At 58.2% G+C, this 18,506-nt stretch overlaps 1 protein-coding gene across 1 annotated transcript in view; it reads left to right on the plus strand.

Annotated features, from left to right (window-relative positions):
• The window catches only part of KCNK12 (potassium two pore domain channel subfamily K member 12), a 52,448-nt gene extending 37,308 nt beyond the window's left edge, over positions 1–15,140 (plus strand). Inside the window, exon 2 of the mRNA XM_002709881.5 lies at positions 10,066–15,140. Coding sequence (XP_002709927.1) covers positions 10,066–10,967 — 902 coding nt within the window. The 3' untranslated portion in view covers positions 10,968–15,140. The remainder of the gene's footprint in view (positions 1–10,065) is intronic.
• Positions 15,141–18,506: the final 3,366 nt, after the last annotated feature.

The following is an 18,506-nucleotide window of genomic DNA, read 5'->3' on the forward strand; positions in this document are numbered from 1 at the left end:
TCCCCTTCCTCTTCTCCAGCCTCCCTGCCTCAGGGCCTTTGCTCAGGCTGTGGACTGGCCTGAAACACTCTGACCCCAGATGTCACCTCCCTCCAGTCCTTTATCTCGTTAGTGGGGCCTGCCTGGACCTACCTCACTCAGCACCACTGCCTGCCTCTTCCATCTCTCGGTGCTCCCCTGCCCGTAGCCTGCTCTCGTTTGCACAGCACTCACCGCCTTCTGTAGCATCTGCCATTTGCTTGTTATGTCTGTAGCTTATCATCCGTCCCCTACCATGAAACACACGATTCCTGACGGCAGGAACTTTGGACCCCTGATTAGCCCCACAACCTGCCCAACCTGGCCGTGGCCACCTCCCCCTCCTCCCCAGCAGGCCGTCTAACCTCACAGTGCGCTCACGGACTGGATCTGTTCAGTGTCCACTCTGGGTCAAGCACTCTGCTAAGCACACAAAGCAGCCACCCAGCCCTGGCCGTGCTGTGAGCCAGTGCTGTGTCCATTTCACAGAGGAGGAAGCTGAGGCGCAGCGAGCACCGTGGTGGGAGTTGGATCGACCCGAGTGTCTGCCCGGACCACCCACGCCGTGTCCCCGCTCCCTCCACCACGCAGCTCCTGCGGCACCCCCTCCCCTGACCCGCCTCTTCCCCTGCTTGCTGGCATCCCTTTGCTATCTTTTCCATAGAGCATTAGGGTCAGTTGGTATTGAGGACAGGAACCATATTCTAACTCATTCTTACTTACGAACTTGACAAACTAGCAGTGCTTGTTGGGGGTGAAGTGGTGGTTTCCAAAATAGTAGCTACTCATTTGTGCCGCAGAAAATGTGAAATATTGAGACAGGCACTGATGAAACGGAAGACTCAGCCGTATGGCTTCAACCTAGAGGCGCGTGCCACACACACATCGCTAAGTGAGCTGGAAGACTCGGGAAGCATTTCCTTTACAGAAAATCACGTCATCTAATAGCACGCCGTGACGGAATGCCGAGGGCAGAGCTGTTTTGAGAAAGATGGAATTGGGCCTGCGAGCCAGGAGCCGGTGCGCAGCCTCTATGGCCTGGGGGGCGGGGTCTCCGAGGCCGTGTAGGCGGAAGTGACGTCACAGGATGCCCGCCTCAGACGGGGGAAACAGGGCCGCTCATCCCCTAATAGTGTCCACCGATAGACCAGCACAAGACCAGGGCCCACACCACAGAAGTGACCACACAAGCAACTGCCGGGGACACCAGCGACTGCTTCCGTGCCAGCCGCACTCTGCCGTTCTCAGCTTCCGCCCCAGGGCGAAGTCCTGCCTCCTTGGGCCAGGCCACCCCAGCCACTCTCCCTCGGCCAGTGGAGCAACGAATGCCAATTTCCTACATCTCCCAGGTGTCCCTGGCGGCCTGGCTGCCCCACATGGCAAGGGTATCCATTCCCCTGCCCCCTCCCTGGCACACAGTGGTCTCAAAAACACAGTAAAGAAATGAACGTGAACTAAGCCCAGCGACTGCTGGAAGCCGCAGACAGATGGCGGGTTCTGCCAGGAAGCTAGCAGCTGCTGCCTGAGCACCTGCGTTCTAGAGGGTGGGAGGGGATTCAGGGCAAATGAGCGTTGTCACGAGGCAGGACAGAACTGAGGGGCTGGAGAGCTAAAAGCTGCCCGATGGGTAGAACTCAGGTGTGAGGACAGGAGGGAGTCGTTCCTGATGGTGAACGGCGGGCACGGGAGCTTGCAGGGTGCGACGCCGGGAGAGCTGTGCTCCGAAGGCCTCCAGTGAGCGACAGTGTGCACAAACAGACCGAAAGGAGGGAGCTTCCGGCAAAACCAGGGAGTCTGTGTCCCAGGTCATCCCACCGCCCCATGTTAAATGGGGCAGGGAGGCAGAAGGCAAGGCAGTGAGGTAGAAGGGAGATGCCTCTGGAGTTGGGCAGATCTGTTGCAATCTGGGTTGTGCCATTTTCTGTGACCTTGACAAGGTCATTAACATCTGTGGACATGATTCTCCACCTGCTGCTGTCAGTCTGTACAGCCTCCTGCCATAGACCCCGGGCAGGCAAGTCCTCCAGAGCAGTATGAGTGGATGCATGTTTCAGAGCAAAATGGCACTTGCATTCCCTGAACTGAAGGCTGAGCCGGGCCTCAGGAGGTGGACCAGAAAGAGCGGAGGGAGCGGGGGCTGGCACCTGCACTCTGGGCTTGTTACTGCACTCATGTAGCCTTGGTTTCCCCAGCTATGTAATAATGACCCCTTCCTCCCAGAGGTGGCCTGGGGACCAAACCATCGGCTGAGTGCCCTGCCTGGGGAGGGGCTCCAGAAATCCAGGTCCCTCCAGCCCTCACTTCCTGCGCCCCAGCCTCCCCTCCACCCACCGCGGAATGTGCAAGGAACCAGCTCTGCCCTGTTGGGAGAAGGGGCACCCCACACCCCTTAGCCTAGCTAGTGGCCAGTGGCCTGCCCTGCTGACCCCACCAGGCCCTAGCAGCCCGCAGCTGTGGGCAACCCTGTTAGCTGCTTGCAGGCCCATAGGTGGACACGCAGTGGGCCCTCCAGAGAGCTGCCCTGGCTACAGCTTTCATTTCTGGGTCTGTTTCCGTCATGGCTTCCTGTTCTCATCACTCCTCAGAAGCAGCCAACCAGACCCGCCTGGGTGTGGGAGCCCCTCAGCAGGGGAGAACCAGACCCTTAGGGTTGGCCCCAAGGACTCGGCATCAGCATCTCAGCGCTCTGCCCCTTCCCTCTGTGCCCTCCCAGCCTGGGCACAGAGGCCCTCGCCTGTGGGCGGTGGTGGGGCGTGCTCCTCCAGCTCACCATGGAAACCCACAGCAGGCTTAACTGGGCTAAGGTGAGGGCTTCCGTCTTGGGCTGGAGGGCAGGAGGGGTGAGCTCATTCCTTCACAGGATTAGTCATCAGAGACAGGCCCGTTCTGGGGACGGGGGAGCCGGGCTCTATGTAAATGAGTCATCTTCCCGCCAGCTCCCCAGGGGCCGGGCCTGACAGCTGCTCCCCAGGAGAGGTTTGCTCAGCGGGAGCTACCCGGAGGCAGCAGTAGTTAACCGGCTTTTAATAACTCATTTTGCTGAATGATTTCTGGTGAGGAACGAAAAGCTTCATCCCAGAGACGGGGCACACCACCCCCGCTGGCAAGGACAGCAGTGTCAGCTACATAACGGACTTGCCGTTGGCTCCTGGTTCACCTGGTAGTGGCAGAAGTCATGGGGCTGCACCTGCAGGCTGAGGCCTCGGGTCCCGGCTCAACCGGCTCTGCCCCCCCCCCCACCAGCCCCACCTCCTCGCCTGCTGTCCATCCACAAAGGAGCAGTCAACAGCAGGAGGAGACTGGCCGAGGGCGGGACACATGCACAGGCTGATGCCTCTGTGCTGGGTGTGAGGGAGGTACCTGGCTGTGCAAGGAAGGAAGCGAGAGCTTCCACCCTCAGAGAGCTGACCACACCGTTTCGCAGACGTGACAACGCCACAAATGCCAACAAGCAGAGCAGCCCCACTCAGCCTGTCCACAACGGTCTCATGTAAAAAGGCAGTGCTTACCTCCTGCTGGGCCTCCTCCCCAGCGCAGCAGCCAGAGCCGCACATGAGTCCAGAGGCGAGGGAACGAAGGCCGGGCGAGGCAAACTGACAAACCAGTCGGGTGGAGCCAGGCTTCAGTGAGTTGGCGAGGGCTGTAGCTTGTCACCAAGATGGTGACACTGTGTCCTGCTTGGCCCGTTCTGTGCGTGCTACCCCCAAGGCTCTGGAAGCTTGGTACATTGGGGGCAACTGGCGTGTCTTAGGCACCATAGAAAGAAGGCGAGAACCATGTCCTCAGCTGATCTTAACAGTGACATTCAGAGGGGCCATTTAGACCATTTAGACACTGGACAGAGGGAGAAGCTGAGTGTGAGGGAGGTCCGTGGTCTCTGTCCTCCCATTAGCAAGCAGAGGCACCACAGCCTACCTCTGTCTCAGCTCTTCCCAGGCCTGCGGGAAGGAACGGTGGCTGAGTTTACCTGCTGAGCGCGAGGTTTCCAGAAAGCAGGGCATGTGGCCAGAGAGGTGCCTGGCAGTGCAGGGAAGCGGGAGACGGGAGGCAGTGGGAGGGGCCATCCTGCCTTGTCCTTCCCCTGCTTCCACAGACCCACCTGCTGCGCTGGCCAAGGTGAAAAAACACCGAGCCCTACGCCAGCCCAGGCCATGCACGGCCACGCACGGCGTGCTCTCGGGGGAGGGAGGGGCCTCATCTGGAAATCCCAGCCAGTCCCCGATGCCTTTCTTCCCGAGGCTCTTCCCCATCACTCCACTGGCGGGTCTCGTGCTGCTCTGGGGGCACCTGGACTGCAGAGCGTTTTCAGTTCCCCAGGTGATTCTGCTCTGCAGCCAGAGCCGAGAACTGCGGCTCGAACCACAGGCAACGTGCCTCTCTCTCCCAAAAGCCTGTGCGTTTGCCTCTCTCCCTTGTCACCTCGCAAGCTCCTTCCTCCTTCCTCAGATCCTGACTTCGCCCCCAGTTTGCTCTGCAGTCTTGGGCAGATACTCAACCCCAGTGTCTGTATCTGGTAAATGAGACTCAGTTTCCTGATCTTACAATGGAGGTGGATAATCATCCCCACCACAGCTCATCAAATCTAAGAACTACTGACTACCAGTGCTGCCGGCCACTGAGTGTGAGATGCAGCCTGGTCTGACAGATGTTAAAATGCGAGGCAAAACGCTGTGACTCAGAATCAGTGAAACGTGGTGCCTCGTGGAGCTGCTGCAGGGACTAAACGAATTGATACGCACGAAGCACTTGGCACAGTCGGGGCTCAATACAAGGCCGCTGCTGTTATCCCGCCACGCTTTCACTCCTCGGTCAAGGCTTTAATGACTTTCCAGCCATTCTTTCAGCACCAGCGCTCCCAGAATGCTCAGGGCCTCTCCAGGAAGGTTGGTTGTCCTCCCCAGGGAGTGACAGGGAGAAGGCTGATGTGTACAGACCTGCTGGGGCCCATGGCCCAGGCTAGTCTCTGCCCAGTGCCCGGTCAAGTGTGCAGCTGTCCTGCGTGGGGCACGGCCAGGAGCCTCCCTCCGCCTCCTACAGCCTCAGGCTGTGCTGTGGCCACAGAGCAGGCTGACAGGGGTCCTCTCCACCCTATGGCATCTCCCCTGGTCCCTGCAAGGCTGGGCTGCTGCCACTGCCCTGTAAGAGCCTTGGGGTCCCAGACTGTAAAAGGGGGGCTCTTGATCCCTCTTCCCAGCAGATGAGGTGGGGTTTTGGGAGGAGGATGCCAGGCAGACAAGTGGGGGCAGCAGTAAGGTTGTCTGATTTAGCAAGTAAAAATACAGGACACCCAGTTAAGTCTGAATTTCAGATAAGAAATCACTTTTTGGTATAAATATGGTGCCATATCTGGGGCATACTTAAACTGAAAAATGGTTTCCTAAATACCTAAAACTTCTGTTCAGCTGGGTGCCCTATGCTTTATCTGCCAACCCTAAGGAGTCACAGGCTCAGTAATCCTACAGCCTTCCATTCTTGCCGACATTTCATACTCACCTTTGAGGGTCTTGAAATTTGCACTTGAACTCATTCAGTCCACAGAGACCCATCACTGCCTGCTTTGTGCAAGATCCCCCCATTCGTTGTAGAAAGAGTAATAGTAGGAAACCGTCAGGGTTTATCAGTGCACTCAGTGCTGTTCAAAGTCTTCTGTGTATATTAACACTCACAAAAAGTCATTGAGGTATCTACGGCCAGCATGTCCGTTCTACTGATGAGGAGATGAGCGTCAGAGTGGTTGATTTGCTCCAAGACACACAGCCAGGGAGGGGTGGGGCTAGGATTCAAACCTGGGCAGCCTTGTTCCAAATAACCCATGTGCTACAGTCCCTTCTTGCAAGGGGTTCCAGGCCCGTCACGGAGGCAGCCCTCAAAAGTTGATTAACACTCTCAGTCCCCTGTGCTTGCAGCTCAAAACCTCTCCTCTGACCAGCAGCAGGGGCACCTCCTGGGATCAGCTTAGAAATGCAGAATTGCAAGCGCCACCCTCAGGTCCACAAGCTCCCCAGGTAGGGCGAGGCACTCTAGTTTGAAAATCATTGCTCTAAGCAAGCAGAGTGTGATGACTATTCAATTCACTCAACAAAAGTGCCTTGAGAATGTTCTATGTGCCTGGCACTGTTCTAGAAGTGCCAGTGTCTTTTGAAAAATTTAAGAGGGGTGCAAGTTAAGTGGCTACTTGGGACCCCACCCCCACCCCATGTCAGAGCACTGGTTTGAGTCCTGGCCACTCCATACTTCCAGTCCAGCTCCCTGCTGACATGCCAAGGATGGCCTAATAATAGCCCAAGTGCTTGGGCCCCTGCCACCTATGTGGCAGACCTGGTTGGAGCTTCTGGCTCCTGCCTTCAGCCTGGCTCAGCCCTGGCTTTTGTGGGCATTTGATAAAGAAGATATATACAGTTGCAAGATGCCAAACTGGTAGGGTTATCTGTGATACCTAATTAACACTTTTTTTTTTTAAGATTTATTTTATATATTTGAAAGGCAGAGTTACAAAGAGAGGTCTTCATCTGCTGGCTTACTCCCCAAATGGCCACAACATCCAAGGCTGGGCCAGGCCAAAGCCAGGAGCTTCTTCTGGATCTCCCATGTGGGTTCAGGGCCCAAGCACTTGGGCCATCTTCTGCTGCTTTACCCAGGTGCATTAGCAGGGAGCTGGATTGGAAGCGGAGCATCCAGGATTCAAACCAGCATCCATATGGGACACCAGCCTCAATACTGTCTCTTACAGAATGACTTTGGCCCATTTACATCATATTTATCTGGAGCAGAACATTTGTTAACGTGCAGATTCCTAGGCCCCTTTCCTGGCCCACTAAATAAATTTCTGGAGGGGGCCCTGCCTTGGAATTTGCATTTTAATCATACATCCCAATTTCTTGAATAGCCCTGCTTTATCTGTGCTGTCCCGGGATAATTAGCAGCAGCATTGCTTTTCCTCTCCCAAGTTTCCCAGATTGGACTGTAAATTGTATTCCCCACCCCCCTCAGAGCTGACAGCGCACAGCCCAGCAGGACAAGGTCCCCTGGGTAATGAGCCAAGACTTCCCATCTGTCTGGCACAGTGGAAGGGGCACGAGCTCAGCCACTTCCAAACGAACTCAGCGAGAACCTTCCCTGCCTTGGCCCGTGTCCTGGCCTGCAGTGTAGGGGGTAAGAGCGCCTCCCTCCCAGGGTGGCGGGGGCCTGGTTGGGGGAAGCGTGTTGAGTGTCTAAAGGCACCTCCCAGGGCAGCACGAGGCAGATCAGCTGCTGGCCTCCGTGTCCCTCTTCCAGGCTGAGCTGAACTCTGAAGGCCCTGTCACCAGGGCCCCATTTGCGAAGGCGGCACCAGACAGGCTGTGGGAACGAGCTTCACAGCTTTTGTCAAAGTGGCATAATAAAGCCCCCAAGTGTCTGCTCTTTGCAAGCCAGGATGGCAGATCAATTGTGGCATAAACAAAACAGCAGGCTGGGAGCAGCCCGGGGTGTGACTGGAAGGGAGGAGGTGCACTTGGGTGGCTGAAGTCCCTCTGCAGAACCAGCCTGGCTCCCCGCAGATTGCCAGATCTGGGGAGACTGCTCCCCGAGCAAGTGGCCAGGCAGTGGTGCTGGGCATAGGCTGCACTGCCCTCAGCAGGCAGCCTGACAGGGCCTCGCATCCTCCAAGCTCTGGCCTATTGATGTGCGTGGGGAAGGGAGCAGAAGCCAGACCTCAGGACGAGGACAGCAAGAGGACCTCCTGACCTGCCCGGCCCCTTCTTTCTGAGCAGCTGTGCCACGCAGCCAGTCAAGTGTCTGGTGTCACCTGGGGATGCAGGCACTGCAAGCGGAGCCAGGGCTATGAGGAGACCCCAGGGTCCCGCACAGAAGCAGGGGCAGCAGGTGGGCAGAGTCTGTGTAACACCCCCCAGGAAGCATGGAGAGGGCCTCGAGACGAGACGGCAGCTAATGTCTGTGGCCTTCCCCCAGCACAAGCTGCTAAGCCAGGCCCTCAGGGAATGCTGGCTGAAAAGGAAGGAGAGGGTACAGGTTAGTCCTAGCCATGGCTTATCTGGGGCCTGTGGCCCTGTGGGGCCCTAGGACCAGCCACACCCCTGAGGAGGGGAAATGGGGCTAGGGGAGTCGATCTGAGTCTAGCTACAGTCACCCAGGGAAAAGGCAGATTCTAACCCAAAACCCAAACTTGGAAAAGGGATCTGGGCAGAAGCCAGGAGTCTGGACAAGGAGGGGATTACAGGCATTTGAGGACACAGAGAAGGGAGGAGGTGGCTGTGGCCCCATGAAAGCCAGGCCGCTCAGTCTTGGGGGGACCCCTGTGTACCCTGCCTTTGCTCGTCCCCATCAGGGCCTGCAGCACCAAGCTCCACTCGGTGCTCCCAGAAGACAGGCTGGTGCTGGGGAGAGGGCGTGCGTGGCTGGCGGCCTAAGCTCTGCTGTTTTCCTGCTGTGGGCCGTGCCCCCTCCTCGCCCAGCCCTGTGGAGCCTCCCCATGGAAGGAGGCCTGCCTCCTTCTGGGGCCGCAGCAGCAAGGTGGTGCCCGCGGGGCTGGCGCTGGGAGGCAGGGCTGGCCCGCAAGTCCGGCTGGAACCAGCTCTGTCTTCATCTGCTGTCGTTAGCAACATGTTGGGTAGAGGCTGGAGTTTTCCAAATAGTTAAGACGTGCCAGTTTTGAGCCGGAGAGTCACGCTCAGATGTTAAATACAGCCTTCAAATTCACTCCCAAGCCACGCTTAGCTGCTCCCTCTGGGTCTCGGGGCCCGAGACTTTTTCAAACACACACACACAAACACACACAATCACACTCCACAAATAACTATGTAAATTCATAGCTAAGTTCTTTGTGAACTCAAGTGTAGCAAAATCCCTCCAGCAAGTTCCTGCTGATATTGCTACCTTTTTTTCTCCCCACTCTCTGTGGCCAAGTTCTGAAGCTAGGGACATAATTCACCTTCAGCACAGGTGACATCATAACCTGTTGCCCACCTGGGGCCAGCACACATAAGCTGAGTGCCATGGTCAGGTGATGGAGTGAGAAAATGATGCACACACCGACGTAAGGAATTTATTCTGATAGTACAAGAAATGCTTATCCATGGCCCACAGCAGGAAAAAAACAAGTGGCCAAAGGGGACACAAGTCTTCACCTCTTTCCAGGGCTGGTCCTCCCCCACTGGCTGCACTGGGATAGCCTCCAGCCCCTGAGCTGCTCGGCCAGCGGTATTGAGAGGTGCCACGGTGCCGCTCACAGACGATACCTGTTCAGCTCGCACTGCGAGCAGCAGGTGAACGTGCCCACCAAAGCCAGGCAACTTGGGGTCCCACTAGTGGACTGCGCTGCCAGGAGTGGGCCGAGAGCTCCGGCTGGAGGGCAGAGCTGCCACTCCGTGGGACCCCGGATGGTGTTAAGGGCAGCCAAGCCTCCTGCAGGAATCAGCCCATGAAGACTGCCTGAAAGCCCGTGCTTTGAACAGTGGGGATTTAGTCACGAGGAAGCCCGCAGGGAGGCAGGCCTCCCAAGACAAAAGCAACTCCAACACTCACCAAACCTCCCCCTTGGCCACAAGTGCAGCAAGTGGAACTGGCCGTGGTGGCCCTGGGGTGAGGAGGAGCTGACCTCAAACAGCAGAGCCTCGTTCACTCTCAGTCCTTTTTCGCAGTCTCAGAAAGCCCTTCTCAGAGGCCGTTAACTCTAGGCACCTGACCAGTGCTTACCCCACCTAAGGCAAGGCCTTAGCCGAATCCTGCAGCTTGCCACACCTTACCTTAGTTAAACAAATCACATGCAGGGGAGCAGGTGTGGCTGGTGGGCTTTGGGCCTATCTCAGCGGCTTGCACCTTGCCGGTGGCTTCTGTTTTGAGTGTCCTGATGACTGGTCCTTCCTAGGGCCTGTCCCATCCACCCCACGACGAGGGGCTGTGCCCCCTCCAGCAGTCTAGGGGGTTGCCAAGATCAGGAGCCATATCTGCGGGCTGTTCCCCTGCACCTGAGCGGTGTCCGTTTGGGGAGGGGGGACCGCCGGTACCCGCCGGCCAGGACCTTGCTGAGCCTTTGCCTTGCGCCCGCAGGTTTCGGCATGACCACGCCGGCGACAGTGGGCGGCAAGGCCTTCCTCATCGCCTACGGGCTGTTCGGCTGCGCAGGCACCATCCTGTTCTTCAACCTCTTCCTGGAGCGCATCATCTCGCTGCTGGCCTTCATCATGCGTGCGTGCCGCGAGCGCCAGCTGCGGCGCAGCGGCCTGCTGCCCGCCACCTTCCGCCGCGGCTCGGCGCTGTCCGAGGCCGAGAGCCTGGCGGGCTGGAAGCCCTCGGTGTACCACGTGCTGCTCATCCTGGGCCTGTTCGCCGTGCTGCTGTCGTGCTGCGCCTCGGCCATGTACACCAGCGTGGAGGGCTGGGACTACGTGGACTCGCTCTACTTCTGCTTCGTCACCTTCAGCACCATCGGCTTCGGCGACCTGGTGAGCAGCCAGCGCGCCGCCTACCGGAACCAGGGGCTCTACCGCCTGGGCAACTTCCTCTTCATCCTGCTCGGCGTGTGCTGCATCTACTCGCTCTTCAACGTCATCTCCATCCTCATCAAGCAGGTGCTCAACTGGATGCTGCGCAAGCTGAGCTGCCGCTGCTGCGCGCGCTGCTGCCCGGCGCCCGGCGCGCCCCTGGCCCGGCGCAACGCCATCACGCCGGGCTCGCGCCTGCGCCGCCGCCTGGCCGCGCTGGGCGCCGACGCCGCGGCCCGCGACAGCGACGCCGACGGCCGCCGCCTGTCGGGCGAGCTCATCTCCATGCGCGACCTCACGGCCTCCAACAAGGTGTCGCTGGCGCTGCTGCAGAAGCAGCTGTCGGAGACGGCCAACGGCTACCCGCGCGGCGTGTGCGTGCACACGCGCCAGAACGGCTTCTCGGGCGGCGTGGGCGCGCTGGGCATCATGAACAACCGTTTGGCCGAGACCAGCGCCTCGCGGTAGGCGCCCGCGCCCGGGGCCCGCACCAGGCTGCGGCCGCCGCCCCCCGGGCTCGCTGCACTTCTCTCAGACGCTGGCGCTTTCTTAATCTTGATCCAATAAAAATGAAACCAAAAAAAAAAAAAAGAAAAAAAAGAAAAATTTTTTTAAAGCAGAGATACTGTTTGGCCAGGCCCGATGTTATCAAGGGCAGGTTAGGGGGAACCTGTTCGCCTTGGGAGCCCCCTCTTGGAGAACTGTGCCCTGCAGCGGGGAGAGAAGTGGCACCCAGCCCCAGGCCCGATGCACGCTGCAGGAGGCACGCTGCACGCTGCAGTGAGGAGCGAGCCACCCCCGGGGTTTGGCAGCCTGGCGCTAACTCGTCTCCATGCATATCAGCAGCTGGCAAAGCCACAGCCTGGGGTGCAACCTTCACGGCTCAGAATTACCTCCTCAGCAGTTAGAGTCCTAGCCCAGCCCAGCAGTTTCCTTCTAGAGTCACAGTTTTGACAGGTGGGGGTGGGGCCAGCCATCTGTTGCCTCCCGGTGTATGGGTAGGGAACAGCCGCTACACACAGGGGCCGGCGGCGGCATAGTATTATGCAATGAGATGAGACAGCACCAGCTCCGGCACTGTGGCATTTCCCCAGATTTGGAAAATTGCGGTGGGGAAGGGGCAGCGCTGGCCTTTCTCAGCCTGGAGTTGGCCCACTGAGCGCAGCATGCAGGGCAGTCGGGGAGTCGCTGGGGCGACCTGCAGGGGAGGAGCTCTGAGCATGCCCGCACACCTCCCAACCCCTCAACCCGCCTTTTCTGTCCCAAGCAGCAGCCTCTGGAATGCTTTTCCCTATTAACCAAAATATCCGAGTCTTCTCGGGCAAGCGTGGTCTTTCTTGGCGTGGGGTTTCCTTGTGGACTTGATCGAGTCAACCTTTCCCCCTTAGAGGGCCTGGGGTTGCAGAACGCGGCCCCTGTGCTGCCCCCTTTCCTTCTCTGAATTGGCTCTGCCAGCCTCACCCTTGGGGACCCTGGGACCTGCAGCAGTAGGAACCCCAAGCAGCCATCCTGTGAATGTCAGGGCATCTCGCGCCAGTGCCCACAGGTGTCTGGGAGCAGACAACGCCCCCCCCCAATTCCTGTTTGGCCTCTGCCGGTACTCACGTCCATTCGTTTCCTCCATGCACAGAAGGCAGGAGGGAGGGCTGGCAGAGCCGGGGGGCGGAAGTCACTTTAAGACTAAAGTCTGGCTCTGGGTGACCCCTCACCTAGGGGCACAGACTCCCAAACGTGCCAGCAGCAGCGTGGGAGCTCACTACCCTGGAAGCAAGCCAGAGAGCCGGGGGTCCTTGAAGAACAGGGGGCGAGGGCTCGATTGTAAGGGAATGCTCCTCTCGCCTGCTTTTCCCATTGGAAGAGGATGACAATCCGGGGACATGTTGACACAGGCACGACGTGACCAAGGCATACAGCTCTGACAGGAGGTCTCAGAAAAGCACCAGTACACTGCTGCTGTGAGCCGTGCCACGAAGTCTCCCTCCCTGGCAAATGTGCTTGGCACACGCACACACATGCACGCACACACACATGCACGCGCACACACATGCACGCACGCACACATGCGCGCACACACAGCATGAAGAGCCACACTTGAATGTTAAGACTCCTGTTTCTCTTTCATGTTCATGGCAGAAAGGAAAAAATCAGCTGGGCTTTCAATGACTCTCCAGCTCCTTGGACTAATTCCTACTCAGGTTGGAACTGGTTTGAAAACACAGACCCTGATCTGAAGAGAACCAAGTCAGCCTTGCTAAATCCTGACAGGGAGGTTCCCTCGTGGGCCGTGCTGCCAGCGTCCACTGTGGCTGTCGGGCCAGCGCTGCGTGCTCCCATGCAGGTGCTGATGGGAGTCCCACTGGAGGGGCTGCGGGCTTGGAGAGGCCCAGGTCTCCAGGGCAGGGCCTCTGACAGGACCTGGGTATAAAGTGCCAGGTCTATCCCTTTAAAAGCAGGCATCCAATTAGAGGGATCACCTAGGCAACAGGAAATAACTTAGGGCAGAGGCACGCAGACGGGGAGTACTTTGTCAGCAGGCAGAGTAGCCGCCTCCCTACAGCCAGACCGTGTGAGCCAGACAGGTCTGCAGAGGCGTCCGGGCCACCCCCCAGCCAGGGTGAGCACCCTGCCCAGAAGCCCAACTCCACGGGAGGAACCAGGACCTGCCTCCAGAGGACGGACACGCACAATATTCCTTGGTGGCCTTCTCCATGGGCAGTGCTTCCTACAGTCTGTCCGGGGCTGCTTATGCTGCAGCCTTAGCTGTTTTCACTTCTCCTGTGCTTTGGCTTTGGAAGGAGGCAACAGGTGGCATCCTGAGCAAAGGGACCGTAGGCACGGCTTGAGGGACAGCAGAGGGGGGCCTTTCCCTTCCTTCTCCCCAGCGTCCTAAGAGACGCCAGTCCCCCAAGGCACAGGGTGGCCCAGCAGCCAATGGCGCATGTGCACGCTTGCTCACGATCCCGGGCCCCCAGCTCCCAACCCCAATCCCAAGTCACTCTGGAGGACATCACCTTGTCACTGTTCATCACAGGCCAGAGGGCTCAGCACCCACTTGCCAAGGACTGCTCCCCCGCAAAGCTGGGGCTCCTGATGTCTGGGTACCTGAGTTAGCCTTAGACCCAGGCCTACGGGACATGTGGGTTGACACCGGCCTGAGGGGGAGCCTTGAGAAGCCGGGCGGGGGTCCTCCTGTGGTCGCAGGAACACGGGCTCTGACAGCCCTGGCTTCCCTGCAGGTTCCTCGGAAGCCCCCCGCTGGGAAAGGTCTCACACCCCCTCCCTGACCATGGCCTTGCCCACTGCGGGGGTGGGGTGTTTCCAGTTTGACCCCCAGCTGGCAGCCCACTGCAATCCGCACTCCCCCAGGCTCCAGGAGCTGCTTCCTAACCTTGGGCCACACTCCCCCATCTCGTGCTAGGGTGTGGGGACCCCATAAAGGCAGCACGGGCTCTAAAAACCCCCTGGCCATTCTGCTGTGACCACCCAGAGCCAAGGGCTTGGTGTGGGGCCGTCTCAGATTAGGCAGCCAGCCGCATGGGGGGCCTTGCTTGCTAAAGTCAGGTGGTCAGAGCATGCCAGAGCCACCAGGCCTGGCAAAGCAGGCCCTCAAGTTGTGGAAAATTCCAGACTGCCCTGGCCAGGTGGCCAGCATCATGTGCACGTGCATGCATTCTTACACACACACACACACACACACACACCCGTGAGCACACCAGCCTTACAAAGAGCCACTAGCAAATACATGAAATTTGTTCACCTTAAAAAATTCAATTAAAAAAAAAAACTACTAGCCCCTTTTGCCATGGAGGGAAAAAAAAAATCCCAGCCTAGGCTACTTTAAGAAGAAAGAGTTCCCATTTTTAAAAATTCACTAGAGATCTACGAGGCCCTGGAAAATTCTGTGTGTTGGAGAGTTCTATGTGCAATGTGCACGGACTTGTGTCTCCCACGGAAGCCAGCATCCATGCCCGAGCCCAACCCTGGAAACTAGCTGAGAGTGGCCGCCGGAGCCTCCGCCCCTCTCGCGGGCTTCCCAGCAGATCCACTCTTCCTGCAGGCTCTGGGGTGCGGGGTGGTTGCAGCCTCGCGGCCAGAGGAGGAGCCTCAAGCCATGGCCCACACAGGCCGGGACCGCAGGCATGGTGGGCTGCACACTTCTGTCTTACTCGAACTCTACATCCTTATAAAACGAAAAGCACAACTCCACATGCACACTGTCGGGGCAGCACAGCCAACCAGACAGCGTAGGGCCCTTGGTTTTGCTGCAGCCATGATTGTGTCAAGAGCTCGCCGGCCACTCCCTATGCAGTGGGAAGGAGCAAGCAGAGGAAGCACCAACCCAGGCCTCTTCCGGATCCCCGGGACGGGCCCAGCCGCATGGACTCGGGGCCTGGACTCTTGCCCCTGGAGCAGCCCTGGCGCCTTCAGGCAGCCCCGAGAGTGACAATGCTGTTGCATGAAGCCAGTCGTGTGCCGCAGTGAAGAGGAGCCCCTGCGCCCCACCCCAAACCCCTGGTCTCTGCTGCCTGCTCTCAGGAGGGGCGGGGAGCGCAGGCTCCCTGCAGCCTGTGTCCACAGTGCGTTCACTCTCCAAGAGCGGACTTGAAGGGTGTGTAACGATGAATAAAATGCAGCCTGCCACCCCTTCGTGCTGTGCTTTTTGTCTGCCGCCTGCTGGCCCACCTTCTGTTCACCCTCCCTTCCCGAGGGTCCCAGGAGACTTGGGGCAGCAGCACTACCACCACCACCGGGGAGTCACGGGGTCATCCACTCGGGCCCTGGGCACCATGGGCCAGTGTGTGTCGAGGCACAGGGTGTCGAGAGGTGGCCCCACACGTGGCTGTGGGCTCCTGTTGCAGAAGATGCCCAGGTCCAGGCCCCAGCCCCCAGAGTCTGATCTGCAGGGGCTGAGGAGGGGCTCAGGCAGGCCCTGGAATGTTGGTGACTCTCCACGGGCAGCTGGGGTCTGGGCACTCCACTGCAAACAAAGGGCACGCACCCAGGCCCCCCGGGAGGCCTGAATTCAGCTTTGGATCTGGCAGTCACGGGGCTCACTCAGAGCCTGTTTCCCCGTCTCTAAGATGGGGTGCCTTACCCCCACCTCCCAGGCATCTTAGAAGTAGACAAGAGTGCTCCAGGCTGCAAGGTGTCAGCGCTGTAAGAAGCAAGTCACAAGGACAAGGGGCCAGGGAGCCCCCTTCCGGGGCGGCCTGTGCCTTTACACACCTCGCTCTCAGCGGCACTCCGTCACTGCTGGGATGGGGGACCATAGCACAGACTCACTCAGGCTCCCACCCCCTCCACCAGCCCTCTCTGCCTCTTCCTTTCTTCCAGCTGCTCCCTGGATGCAGTGACTGATGAGTCCCACATACCAGCCCCATCCCCCAACATCCTACAACCCCCAGCTCTCGCAGCCCTGCCTTCCCCTCTATTCTGGCTATGGCCTGGGCTGTCAGCACATCGCACAATAAAAGAAACCAGAAGTTTCCTGCAGCTACATCGTTATAGACAGTGGACTGCTTCTCATTGCAATTTTGATTTTTTTTTTTAAGACTTAATTATGGGCCGGCGCCGCGGTTCACTAGGCTAATCCTCCACCTTGCGGCGCCGGCACACCGGGTTCTAGTCCCGGTCGGGGCACCGGATTCTGTCCCGGTTGCCCCTCTTCCAGGCCAGCTCTCTGCTGTGGCCAGGGAGTGCAGTGGAGGATGGCCCAAGTGCTTGGGCCCTGCACCCGCATGGGAGACCAGGAGAAGTACCTGGCTCCTGGCTTCGGATCAGCATGGTGCGCCGGCCGCAGTGCGCCGGCCACGGCAGCCATTGGAGGGTGAACCAACGGCAAAGGAAGACCTTTCTCTCTGTCTCTCTCTCTCACTGTCCACTCTGCCTGTCAAAAAAAAAAAAAAAAAAAAAAAGACTTAATTATTTAGTTGAAAGTCAGAGTTACACAGAGAGAGAAGGAGAGGCAGAGAAAGAAGTCTTCCATTCGCTGGTTCATTCCCCAGTTGGCCAAAATGGCTGGAGTTGTGCCGATCCAAAGCCAGGAGCCTCTTCTGGGTCTCTCATGTGGGTGCAGGGGCCCAATGACTTGGGGGCCATCTTCCACTGCTTTCCCAGGCCATAGCAGAGAGCTGGATTGGAAGTGGAGAAGCCAGGACTCAAACTGGTGCCCATATGGGATGCTGGCACTGCAGGCAACAGCTTTACCCACTATGACACAGGGCAGGCCCCTGCAGTTTTGATTTTTTAAAAATATTTATTTTTTATTTGAAAGGCAAAGTTTATAAGGAGAGAGAGGGAGAGACAGAGAAGTCTTCCATCCACTGGTTGACTCCCCAAATGGCAGCAACAGCAGGAGCTGGACTGATCTGAAACCAGGAGCCAGGAGCTTCCTTTGGGTCTCCCATGCGGGTGTAGGGGTCCAAGGACTTGGGCCATCTTCTTCTGCTTTCCCAGGCACATTAGCAGGGAGCTGGATCAGAAGTGGAGCAGCCAGGTCTCAAACCAGTGCCTATATGGGATGCCGGCAATGCAGGTGGCAGCTTTACTCTCTATGCCACAGAACCAGCCCCTGCAGTTTTGATTTTTTTAAAATATTCATTTTTTTATTTGAAAGGCCAGTTTATAGGGAGAGACAGAAAAGTCTTCTATCCACTGGTTCACTCCCCAAATGGCTGCAACAGCAGGAGCTGGACCTATCTGAAGCCAGGAGCCAGGGGCCTCTTCTGGGTCTTCCATGCGGGTGTAGGGGTCCAAGGACTTGGGCCATCTTCTACTGCTTTCACAGGCACATTGGCAGGGAGCTGGATCAGAAGTGGAGCAGCCGGGACTCAAACTGGTGCCCGTGTGGGATGCCAGCACTGCAGACGCCATCCTGACCTGCCATGCCACAGTGCCAGCTGCCAACTTGATTTCATGATCTGCCTGTGAATCATGCCAGCAGCTTGCTGAGTGCTGACCTCCAGGGTTTTGGAGAAAAATGACCTTTCTGTTGCCCCGCTTCTAGCCAAGACCCATCGGCTGGGCTGCAGCGGTGGAGGGGCCTGGGCTCCCGTCACCCAGGTGCTCTCCAGCGGTGCCCCAGGTGTGTGAGGGGCACAAGTTCAGGTTTACTTGCATGAACATGTCCAGGTGATCCTCCTAGTCCCTGCATGTCCCGTGACTCCTCTGACATTTTGGACTGCACCCAGCGATCCCGGATGGACTACCAACCTTCTCTCTCCCGTGGTCACCCTCCCATGACAAACAGGTAAGGAAAGGGAACTTAGCCAGGCCCTTGGGAGAGAGATCTATCTCCATTAACACCCCACCATCGCCACCACACACACGCCCCAACCCTGGGAATTTGGTCGTCTCCTCCTGTTTTGTCTTGGGGCATGTAGGTGAAGAAATGTGTCTAGTTTGGAGCCAGGCACCCTCGTTAGAGGTTGAAGAGGCAAGAGTGAGAAAGACATTTCTGCTGTTCTCTGAGGATTCCATGGCCACGGACAGTCCGAGCTGCTGGGGACAGGTCACCCCAGCCTGGCCAGTCAGGGAAGACTCCCTGGAGCAGGCTGTCCACGCCAGGCCTGAGAGGGAGCCACAGGGAGCCAGGCAGAAGGAGCTGGATGTGAGAGGACCAGAGCCGGGGGCTTGTTTGGGACCAGCGTGTAGTTCTGCAGGCCTGGAGCCTGCAGAGCTAGGGAGGTGATGAGGGCCCACACCAGGCAGGGCCTTGTAGGCCACAGCAAGGCAAAGCTTGGTGCTTACTCCTGCGGATGCTGGGAAAGGTAGCAGTTTAAGGATGCCTGTGTTGCAAAAGCCTAGCTCAAGCTGCAGGCCTGGGGCTGAGGGAGGATGGCAGAGCGGGCCAAAGCAGGGAGGGTGAGGACGGAGGGATGTGGACACACTTGAGGGACATCTAAGGAAGCAGGTAAGCAGGGTGGATGCCTTGCCTGCACGTGGGCGAGAAGACTGAGAGGTAGACCCCAGTTTCTGGGGGAGCAGCTGCGTAGACAGTGGTGCCAC

This window comes from Oryctolagus cuniculus, chromosome 2, assembly GCF_964237555.1.
Source record: "Oryctolagus cuniculus chromosome 2, mOryCun1.1, whole genome shotgun sequence".
NCBI classification, from domain to species: domain Eukaryota; kingdom Metazoa; phylum Chordata; class Mammalia; order Lagomorpha; family Leporidae; genus Oryctolagus; species Oryctolagus cuniculus.